The sequence below is a fragment of the Manacus vitellinus genome, unplaced genomic scaffold (genome assembly GCF_001715985.3).
Source record: "Manacus vitellinus isolate BGI_N305 unplaced genomic scaffold, ASM171598v3 scaffold_5_pilon, whole genome shotgun sequence".
In the NCBI taxonomy this organism is placed as follows: Eukaryota; Metazoa; Chordata; class Aves; order Passeriformes; family Pipridae; genus Manacus; species Manacus vitellinus.
Genome location: NW_021940682.1, coordinates 30,828,161 through 30,850,619, shown reverse-complemented (window position 1 = coordinate 30,850,619; position 22,459 = coordinate 30,828,161). Strand labels below are relative to the sequence as shown.

The following is a 22,459-nucleotide window of genomic DNA, read 5'->3' as shown; positions in this document are numbered from 1 at the left end:
ATTGCATTGAAATCTGCTTGAGTAAGTCGTGTTAAAGGCAGCTGTGATTGATGAATTATGTATGATGCAGCCTGCTACTTAGAAGTGTCCTTTAAAGTAAATTGATGTTCACCTGAAATACAATTATGCTAAGTTGAAAAGAGCAATCAATCTTATCTGTTCTTAGTAAGCTTTTCATTTTGAAATTTAAATAAACTACGTCTAGGATCAGGTCATTTTTTAACAGAAAAATTCTACCTCTAACCAAAATAAATTGGAAGATAAAATATAAAAGAAAAATTAAATGAATGCATTGGTCATGTCAGAGAGGTGTGTTCTGTGAAAAAGCAATGAAAGGAAATTTGCTGGGGAAGTACAGCTTTTTGGAGAGTTTACAGCACATCCAGGGTTTGCAGCATAACTTACTCACAGGACCCAGCTGGATCATTTTCTTAGTTGTAACACCAGGTCAGATGAGTTAGATAAGTTTCTCATCCAGATAAGAAGTCTTTAAATCAGAAGTATCCTTCCTAAAATCTTGTGTATGTTAAGGGTAAAACTCTCATCTCATTTAATCCAGTAAGGCTTCTGTCCTTAGTCCAGCAAACTCCATATTCCAGCCAGAAACTTTTAAGTGCGCAGATCCATTCAGAGAGAAATTCAGTAGCACTTTTTCCCAATGAAGTGTGTCGCTCAAGGAAAAACAGTTTTAGTGTGTACATCTCAAATCGTGTTTTCCTGTTTTCTTTGATGTTTACCTGAGAAATAAGTGTGCAAGTTTTCCTGAAATAAACTGAGAAAAAAAGTTCAGATCGAAGAGTAGCTATGCAGAGATTAATCATAATTACCATAAAGTTGTAATGGAGCTCTGGTTTTTGATTTGAATGGTTTCCTAATATTTCTATTTTCAGTGGTTCTGCTCTAATTAGAAACTCTTCTGTTTGCTAATGAAAGTCTGTGAAAAATCTAACTCTTAAAATCTGACTAGTGAAAGTCTTGGCATCAGTTCAGTAGGAAGATGAGGATTTTAACTAAAAATGGTTTGAAATCCAGATAGAGATTTTCCATGTGTATGTCTGCAAGTTGAACAAAATAAAACATAAAGTTCATAAGCTTTTTCATAAGCTAAAAATTGTACAATTGGAAATATCTGTCAATCATTTAATTATTTATATTTTGTGAACCTAACAAAATAGTGTTCCTGCACTGTACAGTTGGGAGGCTATAGCTTTACTACTGATAAGGGAAAATGGAGGACTAGTTTACCCTTTCTGTCATGCACTGGTTTAGGCATTTTAGCTCCTTAGCTTGATACCATCACTTGGGATCTAGCATTATGCTACCTTGAATCCTGTTTTAGCATGGAATTCTGGTGTTCAACTAAATGACCGTTCTTGAGGATAGCTGCAAAATCAAGTATTACTACTATTTATAAATCTCTTCAAATAACAAATACTGTGAAAATGCACTTGGTGGTTCCTTTTTCCTATATTATTTTAATGGCTTGTTGAGTAACTGAATTCTGAAAGACCTCTTCAGCCAGTTTTCCCAGAGAGAATGCTGTGGGAAATGGTATCAAAGACTTTACTAAAGTCCAGGTAGAAAAAATGCACAGCCTTTCCCTCCACAAAGTGTGTCACCTTGTCATAGAAGATCAGGTTGGTCAAACAGGACCTGCCTTTCATACACACATGCTGGGGAGGCCTGATCCCATGATTGTCCTGCACATGCTGTGTGATAGCCCTCAAGATGAGCTGTCCCATGACCTTCTCTATCACTGAGGTCAGACTGACAGGCCTGTAATTCCCCGAATTCTTCTTCCACTCCTTCTCATAGATGGGTGTCGCATTTGCTAACTTCCAGTTGTCTGGGACCTCCCTGATTAGCCAGAACTACTGGTAAGTGATGGAAAGTGGCTTGGTAAGCACTTCTGCCAGCTCCCTCAGTACCTTTGGGTGTATCTAAGTGGTATAACAGATAACTGACCGTTTTCCCTTAGATAACTGATGCTTCAGTTCTGCTCTCTCTCCCCGTCTTCTAGCCTGGGGGGCTAGGTACCCAAAGAACAACTGGTCTTACTATAAAAGACCCAGAAAAAGAAGGCATTAAGTACCTCAGCCTTTTCCTTATTCTTCGTCTCTATGTTTTTCCCCATATCCAGAAAAGCATGGAGATTGTCTTTAGCTCTCCTTTTGTTCTATATTTATATAAACATTTTTTATTGTATTTTACAGAAGTGGCTAGGTTAAGTTCTACTTGGGCTTTGGTCCTTCTGATTTTCTGCCTGCATAACTTCACAACATCCTTGTAGCCCTCCTGAGTTGCTTGCCCCTTTTTCCAAAGGTCGTAAACTCTCTTTTTACATCCAAGCTCCAGACAAAGCTCTCTGTGCATCCAGGCTGGTGGTGTTCCCTGCTGACTCATCTTTCACACATGGGGGTGGACTACTCTGACACCTTGAAGATTTCTTTCTTTCCTGGACTCTTTTACATTTCAGGACTGCCTGCCAAGGGGGTCTCTTAACCAGTGTCGTAAATAGGCCAAGGTGAAAGTTCTAGTGACCCATCTCCTTACTTCTCCAAGAACTGAAAACTCTATCATTTCATAATCACTGTGCCCAAGATGTTCTCCAATTATCGTATCACCTGCCAGTCTTTCTCTGTTCACAAACAAGAGATCCATCAGGGGACCTTTTCCAGTTGGCTTACTCGCAAGTTCTATCAGGAAGTTATCTTCCACACGCTCTAGGAACCTCCTATACTGTTACCTCTCCACTGTATTATATTTCCAGTCACTATTAATATTGTTTCAGTTCTTTTTAGTGTATTAGCTATGTCCTTAAGTGTTTAACAGGTGATAAAAAACAATAATCTTGTAGTTTTATTAAACCAGCATAAACCAAAATGAGTAGCCCTTTATTTGTCTTTGCATTGTTTGTGGTTTCATCAAAATCAAGGTATGATTCAGCATCTTATTAAGACCTACAGAATTAGGGCTTTTCTATAAGGGAAACTTCAACAGATGTAGTAATCTTTGGGTTAAGGAGAGGAAAAGATAAGGTTTAGAGCAAAAAGTAAATAGGATTGCTACCGTTTTTGTCCGCTTCCTCTTTTATTCTTAATCTAGTCACATGCCGTCACCTGGTAGGTGGACTTTTTGAAGAGCAGATCGAGATAGCTTGGGGGTGAAAAATCCCTTATAGTACAGAAAACAATCATGTTAAAAAGAAAAGCTGATGAAGGAGAATGGGGCTCTTTGGTGAATATTCTTTAACATATGATCTGAAGCAAAAGTATGAATGTGCACATGATTCGTAACAGTTCAGCTAACTGTTCTATTGAGAAGTCTGCAAGAAAGTAAAATTGTGGTAGAGATGCTCAGTTTTACAGATAGATGTCTTTAGCGACATTTATATCTGTCAAGAGTAACTCGCCTGTTCCTATAATGGTAAATATACTGTGGAAAACCTTTTGATTATAATGTGGAATTTCCACAGTAAAGCTGCAGCCAAGAGACTCTAGTGAAGGTATGATTTTCAGGAAACCCTTCAAAGACATGGTGTCTTGAATCATATGACGTTTTCAAACAGAAGATTTAGTAAGAAACAGACAGAATATTCTCACTGTTTTTCTGATAGCACTCCATAGACAGAACCAAAGGGGAACATTGGCTGTAATGAATAATTAAATAATGACAGTAGTAACCATAGCTGGTAACACCTGCACACAAGAAAGTCACAGCTATTATTTTTGTAGAAAATATCTAATAAATCTTTCCTTTTAACAGTAGGTATTTTCTGTATTTTTAAAAATTCTGGCATCTTTCATGATGTGCAGTTTCTTATGCTCCAGGAAAATTCAAGAAGTGCACATCACAGTGCTGGTACTCTTCTTACAAAATAGCATTGCTTTTCAGTCAAAAAAAACATTAATCAGGTGAGACAGTGCTTAGAGTATGAAGAGGCTTGGTCAGCACCACTTGCTCTGGTTATGTTTCTGAGCTGCACAGATTGATAGAGGAAGAAGCCATAGATTGGCCTTGTCATTCAATCATCACTCAGGGTGGTAATGTGCAATATGATACTAGATTTGTGTGAGATTTTCTTCTGTATTCTGTTATTACAATTCTGTGTGCTTGAAATAGATGGTTGCTTACATGACTGGTGTCACTGTATCACACTTTTGAGAAGGTTTTACTGCTTTGTTTTATGCACTTCTTCAAGTGGTTTGGGTTTTTTTTCATATTAAATCTAGAGAAAAGAACCAGTGATTTGAAGGTCTGGTGGTTAGATGTGTTTAAAGAGGCACCTCCGGTTCTGTAATGAGACATTTCTGCACTAGTTTATTCAAATGTTCTTATATTTGGTTTGATTATTTTGGAGACTCATCTCTGTTACTGTGTTTGTCAACACTGCATTTCATTTGCTATGTGGCAGCTCATTGATCACACAGATCTGTATCCTTTTGAACTTCACTTGCTGCTATGTATGTGTTCATCACTCACTCTGATTTAGTGCATCATCAGCAGTTTGAATTAGTTACTGTAGGAATCTCTGCTTCTGTGATAAATTAACTGCTTTTTTACTTCAGGCTCCACATTGTACATTTGGAAGAAGAATTTCCGTATGGTGCTTTGGATATATGCTGTCTTTTTTGGTGCTGTAGAGTGGCCACTGTATTGAAACAAATTGGTCAGCCTTTTGCAGGAGCTGTCTGGGGAAGTGTGACATGCAGGCTGTTAAATACAGCAAGGTTCTGATTCCAATCACTTTTTATTATCATGTTGTTGGCTATATAGACTTTCTTTCATCCACACTGCTTAGTATTTGTTGTGTTTTAGACACCTGCTATGTGCATGTCTGTTTTCTGTTTGAATTGTGAATTTGAATAGTCCATATGAAACCCTATCAGAAACTTTTGAGGTGTAAAAGAAAGCTCTAATATGCTATTTTTCATATTGTTTGCTGCTTCTGTCCAAGAAGTGGTACATGAATTATATTCATCTATTTCCACGGTATTATTTAAGAATCTATTTTTTACATAGTATATTAAACAGTGTACGCATTTTATCATACCTGTTTATTATATCTTTATTGCCAATTCACAATAGTTAGCTGTGTGCTGTTTCTAAGAGACATCATTAGTGATGTCTTTCACGAGTTTTCTGTAAAAACATAAAAGATCTGTAAAAACAAATGAACAAAAAATCAGGCACCTTAGGATCACAGTCAGTGAAGCAGTGAGCTGTGATGCTGTCCTCAGATCAACAGCGCACATGGAACTACCTGAAGTCTTCCTTTACTCAGTGGGAGGATGTAACTTTTGCCACCAGGCAGGAGTATCTTTACAGCTGGAGTACCTCTGGTGTCGCAGCTGGTGCGTTTACTAGATGTTGAATAAAGTACTTTTCAGTTGATTCTGCACCCATCTCCTCTTGTTTAGAAGAGCACAGGGTGCTCAGTGAACATCAGAATATCACCGTGGACGTTCTGGTTATTAACTGTCCTTAAGTTAGTTGCTACTAATCCCTTTATATTTTAAACTGTTTCACTTCTACGAACAGTTGTTGAGAACTTGAGCAGGTTAAAAGCAGGACATAACAAGTCTTAGGAAATCTCATAGGAGCCGACATCACTGTTTTCTAAACTGCTTGCCATAGAAGATTGTTAACATCTTTCACCTTTTCTGGCCCCTCAGCATTTCTTATGTTTCTAATTTACATCACTCTTGATTTTAGTTAACATTTGTTAAAGGAATTCACTGTTATGGACTGAATTCCTGTAGCTTTTTCCACCTTGACTTACATAGGTCACTAAAAGACAGTAGGTCAGTCTCTTGTGTAAGAAATTTCTATGAGTTGCAGTGTCACAATATTTTTTTTCTTTGAAAAGTATTAAAGATGTGTAGCATACTAAGGACCAGACTTGGATATCACTCTAAAAATGGAAGTTCTTCCTCTAGCTCTGAGAGTATTTGAGTATACTGTGTGTATAGCAAAATACTATTGCTTAAAGGAAAAATATGATTGAAAGTGCATAATTTAAATGTACAGTTATTGAGAAATGCTAAAGTTAATTTTATCTTTCCATTCTTTTTTTTTCTGTGTGCACCCTAGCCAGGATTTTTAATTATGCAAGTACCTAGTGTTTTCTGCACAGGAGAGTGTCTAATTCAGTTCACAAGGTAGATCATCCTAACTGAATTGTCCTTCTGTTCAATAGTTTTGTAACCCCAGTTCTTAACTGCTACATACAATTTTCTTAAATGTCATCCAGTGTGGTATCAGAGTGCATCACCAGTAGTTAATGAACAGAAGACATAAACCTCATAGGGAGGGAACGCGTGGTCCAAGCCTCATTTTATAAATGGAGATCTACGCACACAGAAACGTAAGTTAAAATTTATACATTTGTGGAGTATGCAATACTCCCACGTGTCTTAGTACTTCCAGATCATAAGAGTTTATGTGTTCAAAGCATAGCTTCCACTGTCTTCATTGTCAACTGTGAGCACACAGCGTGGCTGCAGCTCAACCTGCAGAGGCACCAAGGTGGACCTCCAGAAAATGTTGATAATTCAATTAATGTTGCTTTAAACAAATCAATGACAATAGAGTGCCTGTACATTTGAGGGGAAATTAGACAAATGTGAGTAAAAGAAAAAGATCCATGAAATTTGGATATCTATTTTGAAACACAAGAAGATGTTCTGTTTAAGTATTTAGCATTATAAACCATTTCAGGTATTCAGAACAGACCTCACATCAGGTTCAGTCACAGAGTCCAGCTCTGCTAGAAATCAGACCACAGTGTTTTCCTGAAATGTATTTTTTTACCTGGTGCGCAAGAAGCCAATCCACAGACAAGAGTTGAGGTATTTGATTTATCTACAGTTCTACAGTTTATCTACTATCTAACTGGAAGTCGAACATCAACCGGGCTGAATGTAATGCACTCACAGTTAGAGCAGCCATCATGAGTGCTGGTGGTTTTTGCCCTTTATAACATAGCTGCTGTGCAAAGGCAGCTTTTCTCTAAAATGGTGCATTAGCAGAATATTCCTGTTTGGTTACATTAACTCCTTTCCATTCTTTCTGCTCTGCTTTGTGTTTGGAGCAGGCAATTTTCTTCCCCAACTTTCAGGGATTGCCAAAAGAAGCGAGACATGGGCTCTTTGCTTTCTGCTTCAGGGCCAGGATCTCTCTCTGAGTTTAAGCATGTTTGAGCTGTTGATGCAGAGAGAGAAGGACTGTGTAGCTGCTGAGTTACCTAAAATTGATCAGTGCTATGAAAAATCATGTTCCTGAAACAAGATCACTTTCCTTCTGACCTTTAGAACTGTGCTCCAGTGAATGGGGACAGCAGAGCTTTTCAAAGGAAACAGTGACAAAAAAGGGTAAAATGTAATATTTTTCAGTCCTGCCTGGTATTGACTGAAATTTTGGTGAAGAATTCAATCTGAGGTGGACTTTTTGAAAGTAGGATTTCAGGTCAAATTGCACTTTGGCCATATTGGAGGTCCCAGCAGGGAGAGTTATAAAGAGTGGTAATGGTAGGTGCTGCTGAACCTCAAAGCTAGTGGTGTCCCCAGTGCCTGCATTCAGAGTGAGGTTACAGATGGCGTTGCCTTCATTAGGAGGAAGTCATGATGTTCTTCAGCTAGGATAAAATTATTGTGTTGCTAGAGCTTCTTACAAAAAGAAAAACAATTAGTATACAAGCTACATATAAACAAAGTTTGTTTTCTCAGAACAGGATTGCCCTTTATGGCAATGTTAGAATCAGTCATATTACAGATACTATATAGGTATTCACTTGGTGTGCCTCCAGTGAACTTCTATTTTGTTGCATGTGAAATTCACTTACGACTATTTTCTCCTTCATTTTTATTATAGGAATTATTAAGAATAAGAATGATAGGTATGAATCTTCAGATGTCAGCAGGCTGAGCAGGTATTAAACAAAATGTTTTCTTTTGGAATAAAATTATACTGTTTTCCTGATAGGAGCTCAGTGCCAACCTTGCCGCTGTTGCTATGAGCTCAGTGGACTTCATAGGTCACTGGAAGTAACACATTTTGTGTGCAATACTGCCACTCTTATGCAATCAAAATTTCCATTAGCTCTTCAGAAGTCAGTGGGTATTTTCAGCACAAGTATTGCAGGATTGAACTCCCAGTTAACACATAATACACATCTAAAATGAAATAAACCTACTTCAGTTTAGCCTAGTAGAGGACATTCAGAAAAAAAGCTGAATCCCTGCTGGACAAAACATGTTGTTGTGAAAACTTCCTCCTCCTCCTTTTTCTTCTCTTTCCCTTCCTCCTCCCTTCTCTTCTTCCCCTTTCACTTCCTTTTCCTTTCTCTATATACATTTAAAGCTCAGTTAATGTAGCTAGGTAGACACAGTAGCATATAGCAAGATGTAAGGGCTAATGATTTTTAAGGTGTCTTCATTTTGCAAAATGGAAGAAAAAAAAGTGCAGCTCTAGGGACTGTATTGTATGAAGGTGTTTGCACCATGAGAAACATTAGCTCACTTGATACCAACAACAAATAACTTATAAGCAAAATCAGAGCTTTGCTCTTTCTACTTCTCTATTTGTTATTCACTGTTACTGTACAAATGTTGCAAGTCAACACAGTGACATGCAAATCATACTACAAAAAGTTTTCTCAGTGGATTTATGGTGACCTTTTAATAGTAAGTAGCATTAATTTCTTTCCAAGACTGGGGCTTCTATAGCGAAAAATATTACAGAAAAGTGCAACAGAGATTTTTTGCCTGATTAGCAATACCTGGGCATAGTTCAAGTTAATGCAGAGAAATGAGCAGCCAAACTATCACAATTAGCAGGTGCCATTCAAATGTCTCTGGAAAACATTCCATCATTTTTTTGTGTGCACTAAGACTATATTTATTGAGCAATGTGTGGTTTTAGGTTGAAGTGTATTATACAACCAAACAAGGCAGAACTAAAATGAATTTACAAATTCAGTCAAATATATGCAGTTTAATTTCAGAGAGTGCTTTATTTCTGTAAGATTTGTCCTTAGCTCAGTAGTTTAGTACTATTACCAAATAATACAACAAATACATTTTTCTTTAAAGCCAAGCTTAACATACTATCAGGTGTTTCACTGCACAGCAGATGCCATCAGACTCTGCTATGCACTGACTCTTCAGTCCTTCTAATTGTTCTCTTTAGACTTCACTTGCAAACTGCTTTGCCACCAGACTTCAACTGCTGTTACTATGTTTCAAAATGGAACCTCCTCCCTCTTCCTGTTAGTAGCTATAAGGTGAAGCTGACTTATACAAGGGAAATAAACCTCTCAATTTAATATGTCTGATATTTTAATAAGGATTCTCAGCAAAGCAGGATATATTTTAGAGTAGCTGGAAATTTGCGTGAATACAAATTTTGAATCTGTTTTAGATATCCTATTCAGATTGGTTTCACTGATTTGCTCTGCAGAAGATTATTAATTGCAAAATTGAGTTCCTTACAGTCATTTGAAGTTTTCTTTTCTTGGAATTAAAATGACAGAGCCATGTTGATTTAGTTGGCTTACTTCTGATTTACAGTACTGGTCTCTTATCAACAAGAAGTGGGTAGAGCAAAGAAAACAATCCCGTTGATTTAACGATGGCTCTTGCCTCCTTTCTCTTACTAGTTTCTCACTGCGGATGGAACAGATCTTCTCTGAATCCTCTAAAGGAATACCATTCCAATACCATGGATGAGATACTCTCAACATTTCCCTATTTCTTCTCCCAATGAAATCAATGTTAAAAATCTCATTCACCCATATAATGCCAGAAATTTTAGTTCTGCTGATCTTATTATTTTTATAGCAAATGAAAGTATCATTAATTACAAAGGAAAAAGGACAAAGTAAAATACTATAATTATGTGGCCCTTTCAGCATCATTGGCTCCAGAGAAAATGAAGATTTATTTCCATGTGCGGTTCCAGGTTCACTCTTCCTGATTAGTAGTTTTAGACTACTGTTTGGATATAATGATTTAATTGCAGATATGACATGTTGGCAGTGGATATTTTCCAGTTGCTGCTGATTGTGAGCATTATATCACTGTTGTGTGTGAAAAAAGTCTAAATATACTTTTTGAAAATGAAGGGCTGGAATTTCGGCTGGTGCGCAGTGATAGGATTCCACTGAATTCCTTCCCTAGGATTTTGAGTGTCGACTGAGATAGTAGCCCCAAGAGAAGGCAAAACACAGATGAAGTGAACTCTTGCATGACAACTCTGAAGTATGTTTTACGCCTCTCAGGCTTTTTTTTAAGTTCTTTTTACCTGTTTGTGAGTTTGAACTAGAAGTTAGCTAAGAAGTTCCTGATAGGGGACATTTTAAACGGGGTTACACAAAAGTTCATTCAAAGCAGAAGAAGGTAGGAATTGTAATTGGATTAGTTAAACATCATTGTAGCCCCATGTGGGAACTTTCAAAACAGAAGTTAAATATAATTTCTCTTTCTTTGATTCATGATAGTGTTTCATTGTGACTTGAAGTTTCTGAGTTTAGTATACTTCAATTCGGAATGCAGAATCCACACATGAGTTTTAATGAAAGTTAATGAATTCATTGTGAAAATTAGCCTATTGATGAGAAACAACACCATTAACCATTACTTGAACATTTGAAAAGAACATTTGTGCATCACTTTTAGAAAAATGCACTTGAAAATAAAATTTTCGTTTCCCTTAAATGTGATACATTGATATCTTTCTCTTAACTGTCTTCTGAAATCACCACTGTGTATGTTTCTGTCTAGTCTCTCCATAATACTTGGCCCATACTTGGATTGGACACTGGCTTAGGAAACCACCCTTCTGTTTTCCTCAGTACTGCCTCCAGCTGCTCGTTCCTATCCATGCATGGCCACCCAGCACCACTTCATTTATACCAGTGGAAGAGTTTGTAGTCCTCCTTGGTAAAGGAAGGAAAAGTGTCCTGAGTGCGGAATGTTAGCTTTACTTCCTATACAGGTCATTTCAGAGATCTAGTTTGCAAAGTAGCATCACAAGCAGGGGGATAGCTCAAACTGTAGCTCTGGGAAGATACAGGAGTGTATTTGATGCTATGTCTGTATAGAAAACAGATGTGATAATTTTAGTACTAGGTAAGGACTATCTACATAATTGTGCTTACTATCTGCAGGCATGACTTTATACTCCTTGTGTGCTTGCTGTTTCAATATCATTTTGATGCTGGTTTTTGTTATTGTAGGTTGAAATACTTTTCTAGTTAGTTAAATTCTTAGCTTCTGAATAACTTAATTTTTTGTAGTAGGAACACATTTCAATGCAATAGTAGAAGTAGAGGAAGAATATTAACATTTTTGATACTCTGGTAGAACTCTGGCAGAAGTATATTCTATGACTCTAGTGTATTCTGTAGGTGGGCAGTTTTTACAAGACTACCTGGAAGCAGTTTTGAGCACTTTTACTAAAACTATGTAGAAAGTGAAGCACTTGTTTGGCTTACTTGACCTGGAAGAGTCTGTTTCCAAGGTTTTTCTTAGCTGGCATTGCAGCAGTGCTTTGATAAGTGGACTGATCACAAGTGTTTTTTTCAGTTTGGAGGTAACTCTGCAGCTTGACTCACTGGTACAAATTAATTCTTGACACAAATAGAGTTAACCCCCATCTAATTTGCCTTACACAATGTTTGCCATGACCAATAAGGTGAATTTACCTACTCTTTATTTAAATTACCTACTCTGCTGCTTGCCTGACTGCCCAGCCAGGAAGGTGATCACTTCTCTTCCTTAAGGCAGTTTCTCAAGGGTTAGTCTGTTGTACAGCTGAAAAATACTGTTAAACCTAGTTATTTTAGCTTTTCTATTCAGTAGTCTTCCTCTCTTATGGGAATATTCACTGCTTTGTAGCTTGCTGGTAGCACTTTACCATTGATTCTCACTCTTCCTTCTTTGTCACTCACCTTTGCAAACATATGCAGTGTCTTCCTCCCTCTGACCCTTGCCCAAACTTTTTTATTTGAATATTAGGCAATATCAAGGTAATATGCAATAGCAGCTTTGATGTTAGTAGTGTGAAGGAAGGGAGGAAAAAGGTGGCATGTTATAGTCAGTGAATCAGCATCTGTCAGTGTGTGGTGGCTTAGGTATACAAATTTCTAGAAAAACAAACATACTGGATTTGATACCAGGAGCCTTAGAGCCTGGTTTCCACCTGAACTAAATGTTTTTATTTGTAGCTTTAAATCTTCGGTGATATACAGCAGTAATGTATAAAACCATTCAACAAGAACATATTGTAGGCTGAAGGGAGGAAGATGTGTACCTAGGAGTGGAAATGAAATATACAAAAGGGAGGTAGAGGCAAGTCTGCTGTTTCCTGAGTCCTGAGAAAGGAGGAACACAACCGCAAGAATTTGAGGCCAAAATAGTTTGCTACTTTTTCCTCACTTATATAGATAGTGGAATTTCCCAGTTACCTTTAGGAGAAAAATTAAGTTATTCAATGCCCATCTTATGCAGATCTCAGCACCACTCATGAAAGTCAGGACAGGAGCTGTTCCTTCAGCCAACCAATCAACTTTATGCAGATTAACTGAGAAAGGAGTTTGGTCCTAGAATTGATATTTCAGTTCCTGGTTATAGGTCTAAATTCTCCTCTGAAAGTAAGATGCATGTTTGGAGACTTATTCCCCCTTTACAGCTGTTTAACCTCTTGGCATTTATCAGTCACTACCTTTTATTAGTTGTGAGCATTATCATATTTGGATGGTGGGGAGGTTCAGTTTTTTTGAAACAAAGAGACTCAGTTCCTAGCTAATATTGCAAATTAATATTGCAAACATATGAAAGACTTTTTAATCTCCTTTTCTTAAAAAAACTAATACAATAAAAGGCCTGCAAGCTTAATCAATACAGCATTACTTAAAACATCTTTCAAAATTCTTTAGCACTTTTGACTATATTTGTATGACTGTTCAAGCTATCTGCTTCAGATTTCATGTAATAATTTCAAAAGCATTAAACCTTTTAATTTTTTTTGTTGGGGTATTAAGATTATTCTTTGATGACATATTATACTACAATCTAAATCTTTTCGGATTTCTTAAAAGAACTTATGTTTTGGTTGTGCAGTAAATGGACTTTGTTTTCATGGTGTGACAGATTCAGGATATTTATTTATTTGCTTGTTTGTTTGATGTTAGAAATTGCTAAAACACATGTCAGAAAACCGCATTGTCTGATTAAATTTTTTTATTGATAGAGGTGAATGGATCATATTCCAGTACTTGTTTTGGCAAAGAGTGGCTTCATATTTTAATGCCAGGAAGTTAGGAAAAATATTAAAAGTGGATGCTTACTGAAAATGTAAACCCAAATGGTCATTTTTGTGTGTGTGTTTGATTAATTTTCATGTTGAGTGGTGCTGCACTAGGGTCTTTCTACTTTCCCCATGACAAAAAAGAAATTTAGGGGCAACATTACAGTGAAGGAGAAAGGAAGAGTTGTAGAAGAGCACTCTTGAATCTTGAATTGTTAAGATTTTCATGCCATCTTTTGTGCTTACACATACTGTAGGGTTATAGCTGAAAGGAAGGTGGCTAATGTGTATCTTCATGCTCCAGCATACTCTAGTTGATGGAATAGCTTTTGTAGGTGATAGACTTACATGTTTATGATGGGAAGCAGCCTTGCAGCTAGATGGTTTTGGGCATATGTGTTTATAAATAAGTAGCTTGAAGTCACTTTGCCTCCTTTGGAGCTGTGCTGAGCGCAGCTGAGATTCAGACAGCTGTGTTTTCAATGTCATCCCCCTTTTCTGTTCTGTGGCTTGCATCTCTCTTCTGTTTGCTTTGGTTTTTCTATTGAATGTACGGGCAAAGGGGTGGTTAATACTCCTGCCCTGGAGAATTACTGTGAATGAGAGTGTATATTCTGCCTCTTTGCAAGCTACTTAAGACTTAGATATGGGTCTCCAGGAGGAAAAATGCATTATATTCCTGCTTGTTCTATCCTTAGAACAGACAAGCAGGGTGTGTACACATCTTTGGCTCCTACTTCCTGACATGTATTGGATGCTGATACATGTAAGCCTTTTATCTTCTTTTTTAAGTCTAGTGCTGTCCATGGAAGATACTTCAAGAGAGGTTGATAATCTGGTAATGAAAGTTCAGGCTGGATCATAGAGACCCTAGCTATCTTTGGAGTCAGCAGCTGGGGAGGTGGTAACAAAGTGGAACTTCGCAGCAGAGCTGGAGGAGGTTGGATCTGGCAGCGTTCAGTATAAAACCATGCTCTCTGAGGGAGACACATTCAATACAGATTTGTAAAAGCATGGATGGCTTGTGTTGAGTGAAGTAGGGAACAATAATGCACTATGTCTTTTAGTGCCAGAACTAGGAAGCAGCAGATAAAACCAGCAGACGGGCAGGTGTTTGAAAGAGGAACCTTGACACAACAGATCACCAAAGTGGGAAATGCTTTTTTGTAAGATGTTGCAAGTGCTAAACACTTATATAGGTTCAGAAGGCAACCAGCCAAATTCACGGAAGATAACTATTAAATACAAGGATACTAATCTGCTCAGGACTTCTTGTGCCATGAAGTGCTGAATGATGGAAGAGCATTCCGCTGTATGCTTTTCCAGTTTTATACCCTTTCCAGGTGCCTACTACTGCTTATTGTTGAAAACAGGATATATGAGGGTTTTTCATGGGCCCTGCTTCAGAAGCCTTTTGCTGTTGTGCCTGTAGAAAGTGCACTAAGATTTGGGATTGCATTGTAGATTTACTACTGAAAGCCTGTGTCACTTAGGACTGTTTTTTGTGTAGTATGCTTTTGATAGCAGTCCTAGTTTGGTGCTATATTTAAGGTCTTGATGAAATTTTCATAAAATAATGAAAAAATTGGTGATTACCTGTATGGTACCAGGACTGGACTTGGATGTTGTGTTTCTCATTGTATTTTCTTATTTCATTGTAAAGGTTAGGATTCCTTTTGTTTTCCTTTGTGAGATAAACATGTTAGATTGGAGGATAATAAATTTTTAACTGACTGACAAGCCACATTTAAACCTCCCAATCTGTGTATTGGGAGGAAAAAAACCGATCTAAACAAAACCCAAGAGAAAAGGACGGAAGTATTTAGTTTCTTTGCTGTCTTCCTGAAAGCAAAATGCAAAAATCAAATAAAATGTCCAATGGTAGATCGGTAAACTTGGAGCCCTCAAGTGTTCTACCCATTTTATTTTGCTCTGCAACAATTCTGAAAGCATCTCTCAGACGGAACAATATATGCAGCATTTTCTTGTACTGCTTAGAATGCAGATTGTATATTTGTTGTTATTTATTTACCTTGTCCCACTTTTGTTTATTCCTATTTTAGCTTTCTAATTTGCAATTCAACTTCTTTAGCTTTGGAAGTTATTAAATATTTCACTGTGCCTTAAGTGATTCTGTATTTTTAGACAAAATGGAAGCACTGAGCGCTATAGATGCAGACTATATAATACTGTCTTTTTTCTGAGTTAGTCTCATGACATTGTTAAGGCTCAGCGCTGCATTTACAGAGCCAGTGTTCTCGTTTAGCCTTCCTAGTTTGTGATTAAATGGGAGTTGCTGCTTGTCTTACTATGAGTTGGCTGACAAAAGCTAAATCTGTCACAGGTGCTACAATTTGTGTATCAGAAAATTTGTTTTCCAAATACTAATTATTCCCAAAATATCTTACTTCACACAAAGCACAGATAACACAGTCAGCAGATTTGTCCCAGTTTTATCATTGTGCTTTAAATTAGGGTTTGTCTTCTAGGGCTTGTAAAGTGAAGATGGTAGAAATTCAAATGCAGGAGAATCAATTGATTTACAACCTCTGATGTGTTTCTGCACTTAATTCTTCTGATCAAAATGCTTGAAATGTATGTTATTCAAATAATCACTGCTAAATTTCACTACTGTAACTAAATGAACTGTTGTCTAGAGACATAGGATAGTGGGAAAAAACAGTGTTGTCTCTTGAGAAGTCATTTAATATAGGAAGTGTTTTATGTCTGAAAGACCTAGACCTAAGCTGGTCATACGCTTAAACTATTAATTTGGGAAGTTACTTTAATATGATGGAAGCTTTTCAGGAATTATCTTTCTGGTTGTTATGGGAGAAGAATGGGCCCTCAGTTATTGAAACTGTGGTGGAATAAGTGGAAGCGTTCAGTTTATACCCTCCTCAGATTCTGTCATGTATGGAGTGAAAACACACATGTAGGTATCTGTGCTCAACACTGAGTTGGGTTCCTGTCACCTGTCCTCCACTGCTCCTTGGCATGGTGAGTCTTTGTGATAACCTGTTAAAGTCCCAGTTGCCAGTATGGTGTATTTTGACATTTAAGGACCAGGATCTCCCTAGATAGGAGTTTGTAAGTCAGATAGATAGGCTGTTTTCAGTTAAATCTTTTGTAATGAATCCAACAGTTATCTGAGTGAGTAAATTTTTGACACTAGATGCAGAATCACCTGCTAAAATGGCAATTGGAACTGGGTTTCAGCAGCTTTTCCTTTCATTGCTGAGAATTACCTAGGAATCCCTTCTAAGATTAGACATCTATCTTAAATATATATTCAAAATATTGTTTATAGATTGACTACACAGAAAAGAACATTGAATATTGTAAATGAAATTTTTAGCAACAATTTTTGCATTGCAAACTAGCTTAAGAAACTGTTTATTTATTCCCTTAGGATGAACATATTGTATATTTCTAGATTTCTAACAAATGCAAACATTGATGGGATTTAACTTCTAATAGCAGTGATTCACAGCTCTAGCTGTTTGACTTGTGTATAGTAATACTGCTTTGTATTTTATTTTATTTCTGTAGGACTATTTAACCATTCACAAGTATGGCAATGCAGCCAGAAATGATCTCTGGAACACATTGTCAAAGGTAAAATGCTTTAATCTATTGCCCTAAGGGATAAGCAGGAATTTACTGTGCTACTTTTCTTGGTGAGGTTAGAAGAGAATAGTGAATATTGAGATCTTCAAACCCCAGAATAAATACAAAAATTGATGTCAAGAAATTCCATTTGAGTTAGCCTAGTAGCAATATTAAAATATGGTTTTTTTTCAGCATTTCTGTTCTTTGTTATTTTAGAATATATTTTTTGCATGTGCGATGTCACTGATGTGTAGTGAAAGATACTTCATAGAATCTGCTGTCATTGACTTCAGTGGCAGCATGCTGAGGCCCATACGCTGTAAAAGACTTGGCTTGTGTTTCTAGAACCTGGTCTGGGGATTTATAAGGAAAGAGTATAAGTTTCATAAAGTGAGCCAAGCATGCCTGAATTTCTTCCCTACATGGCTAATCTGAGCTGGTACAGTCAGAGAGTTTTGGCATAAGTACCAGCCCAAGCCATACAGAACATGGCAATCTAGTTGTAACTATTGACATCAAAGCTAGATTTCAGCTGGAGGTCAAGACATCTGCATTTATCTAGACAAGCAGGTATGTATATGTAAGCTAGGTGTCCAAGGTCCACTTGTTCTGAGTGAGTCTTGAGTTGCCCATTCATAGACTTATAATAGTGTTTACCTTAGTTTATCCTGCCTGACTTCCAGCTGCCACATGATATAAGCATGTCCATTACAGGTTACACCAGTTCTGAAAGAATGTGTTGAGTATTTTAGGACATGTCATTTGATACTTGGTGAATAGGAACAACTAGAGTCCCAGAAATCTAGTCAATATAGTCAGCACAGCATAGAGAGCAATTCAGTTGACTAGCCCTTATATGATTATTTTATAAAGAGCCTGAACTTCTGACTGTTGACTAGGGACTTGAGATAGTTGCTCAAATATAGGCAGCTAGGGCCAGAATAGGTGCAGTAGGATGTTCAAGACGTTAAGGTGTGTCTAATAGATTTAACATAATTGTTAAATTATGCTATATGATATATGGAGAAATCTGTGCTCTTCTGAAGTGGCAGGTAAAGGTCAAATGACATTAACGACATACATGTGGGCAACTGAACCAAGTCCTATGTCTGTACTGACTGCTAATGAATTGAGGCATGTAATATACAGTCAGGCTTTTAAATCTGTGTCTTAATCTGAAGCTGAATGCCACTGCAAAAGTCTTTCTTGCTTCTCACCTGGTCCTTTTCTCTGTTAAAGCCTTTGGGGCAGTTCTGGGTGATGGAAGGTCAGAGGGATGTATGTAGTCTTGAGAGAACCGCAGAACACACAACTAATAAAGTAGAACAAAAATGAGACCGTATTTTGGTCCGTAACCACTATGGCTATACCATATGCTCATATCTATTGTTACAGCTAATTCTGTTTGCCTGAGCTGTAAATCCATTTGTTGTCAGCCACTTTGTTCCAATTGCAGCTTCAGTTCTGAAGACGTCTTCTGCTTGTATTCATCAGAGGTTGCTTGGTCTGTGATCTCGGACTGTGTTTGACAGCTAGGAACATTTCCGTCACTGAAGAACAAATGATACCTGTCATTCTCCTCATGCCAAGTCTCTCCCATGAGACTTGGTAGTATCTCTTTGTATTTCAGCTGAAACAGCATTTTTATTGACATATGGAATCAAATATGAACACATTAATCCTCCATGTGTTATGACAGGTGCAGTTTATGAAGCAGCAGGGGTTATCTTGGAATACATAGCCTCACTTTGGACATAAGGGACAATATTTTCAAATAACTAGTCATCTGATTTTCAGAGCAGAGGAGCTCTGTTAATTTAGAGCCCTTCAAATGTGCCTTGTTGGAGGTGCCCTAGATCAACTAACACTTTTTTAACCTTAGCTGGTCAAGAATATATTTTGGAGACAGCCACCCAGTATTTCTGTGGCTGTTGTTAAAATCCTGTAAAGCAGGTGCCTGAGTGATGTGGGAAACATGATTTTCTGACTGTCACTCTCCTCTCTGTTAAGATTACTCAACATTTATCTTTAAGAAGTACAGAGGCTTTTGGTTCAGTTATGTAGCGTGTGTATTGGGTGTAAACGTGCATGTGTGTCTTGCACACACATGTGATGGTTATTTCAATCTCCCAAACTAGTTATGATCTCCATGACCAAAAAAAAAAATAAAAATTTTACGTGTTGGGTGATGATACTGTTTCAATGTATTGAAACTTTTCTTTTTCCTTCAAGGCTTTAAAAAGGGTTGGAAAATCGGTAAATATCCAAGAAGTAATGGATCAATGGACACTACAGATGGGTTATCCTGTTATCACTATCTTGGGAAATGAAACTACAGACATCATAGTCATCTCCCAAGAGCGTTTTGTTTATGATAGTGATGCTAAACCCAAGGATCCTTCTCGTGGAGACAACAGGTACTTATATTTCTCAATATCTTTCAAGAAGCTGTAATAGTTTAAGTAAGTGCTTTATGTGAAGATGGCCCTTTAGAAATCTGAGCTTTGCTTGGTATCAATAGCATGTGGTGACCCTTCTGTTTGAACTGTAAAGTTGAGGCTAGTTAAAAGAATTGAAAAAAATTTCCCGTTTGCATCCTGACAGTTCTCTGTGACAGTGTCTTTCATCACACATCTGTTTCCTCTCCTTTTCTTTTGATTTTGTCACACTCCATGAAGTAATTTGGAATGTGGTTGTAAGGTCTGATACTTCTTTTTAAGAAATTGTTTGGAGTGGACCTCTCCATGCTAATACATTGATTAGGCAGACGTAAATGCGTGTCAGATACACACTTTGCTTGACTTGGGAAACAGTCAGGAGCTGAACTGGACCTCTGTGCAAGGCAGGGGGTTCTAGTGGTTTCATTTTTGAAGCCAGTTGAACTGGTCCTATGGGAACTGTAACACTGGCTGAAATTGGCATCTCTGCCTCTACCCTTTTTCCACTTATATTGGTTTTTTCCTGCTCCCAGCTGACTCCACACACTTCCTTCATTCCAGAGACAAACTGACATTCCTGGCTGATCCTGGAGAATCCTCATTCTTTAAAGCAGTTTTGGCACCATATTTTAAGGCCGAGAATATAGAGCTTATGATAGAGAATTGCAAGATAGCCTTTGAAGTTTCTGTGTTGACCTGTTCATGTTGGTGGGAAAGAGGACACACTGTCAACCTGAAATACTCTGTTTGTCCAGTAGATTTAAATTATTAAAATTTAATGTGAAATTTTGGTTGACGTGTCTGGAGCTTGTAGAATATTCCTGTTGAGGAAGGCCTAAAATTATAGTTACATTTATTGGAAGGTGTTTAGAAGTTCATTATCCTTTTCTAGAACATGAATATTATGGAACTCAAACATGACACAGAATAAACAGTTGTTTTTCTGGCTGTATTGGAGCAAACTAAGAGGGTATTAAACATCTGTTTAAGTTCTGGGCTGAAATGATTTCCTTTTTGAAAAAGAGATAAAAAAACCTGAAGGTGGAGTGTTGGAAGTGTTCATGACTCACTGTTCAGTGCAGCAGGAGAGAGATTCTCCCTTATTCACCTGAGAATTTCTTTTGTCCAAGTGTATATATGCGTAATGTAATGTGAGTGAATTTTGCTACTCAGAAGAACAAAGATTATTAGTTTTTTGATTGACTAAAACAGATATGTTAAGCCTTTTAAGTATTGCAGAGACTTTCTTAAATAGATTTTCTAGGTATTCAGTATTGATTGAAATAACTTCTGCTGTATTTCATGTGTAAAGACTACTGGGTGTGTAAATGATATCAGGAGTGATGTGGTGGGTTGACCTGGCTGGATGCCAAGTGCCCACCAAAGCTGCTCTATCACTCCCCTTCTCAGCTGAGCTGAGAAAGACTCATAGATCGAGATAAGCACAGGGAGAGATCACTCACCAGTTATTGTTACAGGCAAAACAGACTTGACTTGGGGGAAAAAAAAGTAAAATTATTGCCAATCAAATCAGAGAAGGGTACCGTATAGATACAATGAAATCTTAAAATACCTTCCCCCAACCCTTCCTCTTTCCAGGCTTAACTTCACTTCTGATTTTCTCTACCTCCTTACCCCAGAAATGCAGGGTAATGGGAATGGGGCCTGCAGTCAGTTCATCACTCATTGTCTCTGCTGCTCCTTCCTCCTCAAGTGGAGGGCTTGTGACACTCTTCCCCTGCTTCAGCATGGGGTCCCTCTCATGGGAGACAGTCCTCCATGAACTTCTCCAATATGAAGCATTCCCATGAGCTGCAGTTCTTCACAAACTGATCCAGCATGGATTCCTCTCACAGGATGCAGTCCTTCAGGATCACACTACTGCAGCATGGATCCCCTGTGGAGTCACAAGTCCTGTCAGCAAACCTGGTCCAGCATGGGGTCCTTTCTCCAGGGGGGCCACAGGTCCTGCCAGGAGCCTACTCCATCCTGAGCTTCCCATGAGGTCACAATCTCCTTTGGGCACCCACCTGCTCCAGTGTGGGGTCCCCTACAGGATGCAGGTGGATCTGTGCTCCACTGTGGACCTCCATGGGCTGCAGGGGCACAGCTGTCTCACCATGGTCTGCACCATGGACTGCAGGGGAATCTCTGCTCTGGCACCTGGAGCACCTCCTCCCACTCCTCCACTGACCTCAATGTCTGCAGGCCTGTTCCTCTCACATATTCTCTTTTCTTCAACTGCTCTTTCCCAGCAGTATTTTGCCCATGTTACCCCAGAAGCACTACCACTGGTCACTTATGTGCTTGACCTTGACCAGCACTGGGTTGATCTGGCAGAGCTGGCTGGCACTGGCTCTGTTGAACATGGGGGAAGCTTCTGGCAGCTTCTCACAGAAACCACCCCGTAACACCCCTGCTACCAAAACCTTGCCATGCTAACTCAGTACAAGTGAGAATTAGATTTAGTTTTATTTTCATACGTGACATTAATTCATAATTTAAACTGTATCTTGTGATATGTGGAACAGTATTATTCTACACCAGCAGGACCAGTTCTGCTGGGTTTCTTAGGAGATTTTGTCCACAGATTTTGTCACAATTATTATTTCTAAATATTGGAAATAAGATTTAGTGCTATAGAAAGCATGAAGAAAGATACCAACATGAGCCCTGCCAGGAATTTAGTGTCCTAACAGGCAGTACAGTACATATGTGTATCTCCTTTGGCAAGTCTCTTTGCCCTTCTTTTCCTTCTTTGGATTTGTTTTTTTTCTGTGCTTCCTTGTCCTTTTAACCACAAATGAGAAGGCCCTTGCCCAAGGAAAGCTCTACAGATGAATTGTTTACTCCAGCCAGTTAGAAGACAAAGTTAATTTGCCGCTTCCCAGTTGAAGTTATTTGAAAGTCATATTATGTAAGTATAAATACAAAAGAACAGGAACCATATACATTTAGCAAAAGGTGAAACTTACCTATGCCATTCACCTTTCAAAAAACATCCATCAACTTACAGTAAAGTCTTATGACATAGTTATAAATCGGTGCCTGGAGTGTTATAAAACTGACCATGCAATTTGTTCGTGCACTGTCCACAGGAA

At 38.0% G+C, this 22,459-nt stretch overlaps 1 protein-coding gene across 1 annotated transcript in view; it reads left to right on the top strand.

Moving 5' to 3' along the window:
* Positions 1-22,459, top strand: part of TRHDE (thyrotropin releasing hormone degrading enzyme) — a 196,948-nt gene that overhangs the window by 110,762 nt on the left and 63,727 nt on the right. Inside the window, exons 8-9 of the mRNA XM_029963508.1 lie at positions 16,861-16,926; positions 19,153-19,337. Coding sequence (XP_029819368.1) covers positions 16,861-16,926; positions 19,153-19,337 — 251 coding nt within the window. The remainder of the gene's footprint in view (positions 1-16,860; positions 16,927-19,152; positions 19,338-22,459) is intronic.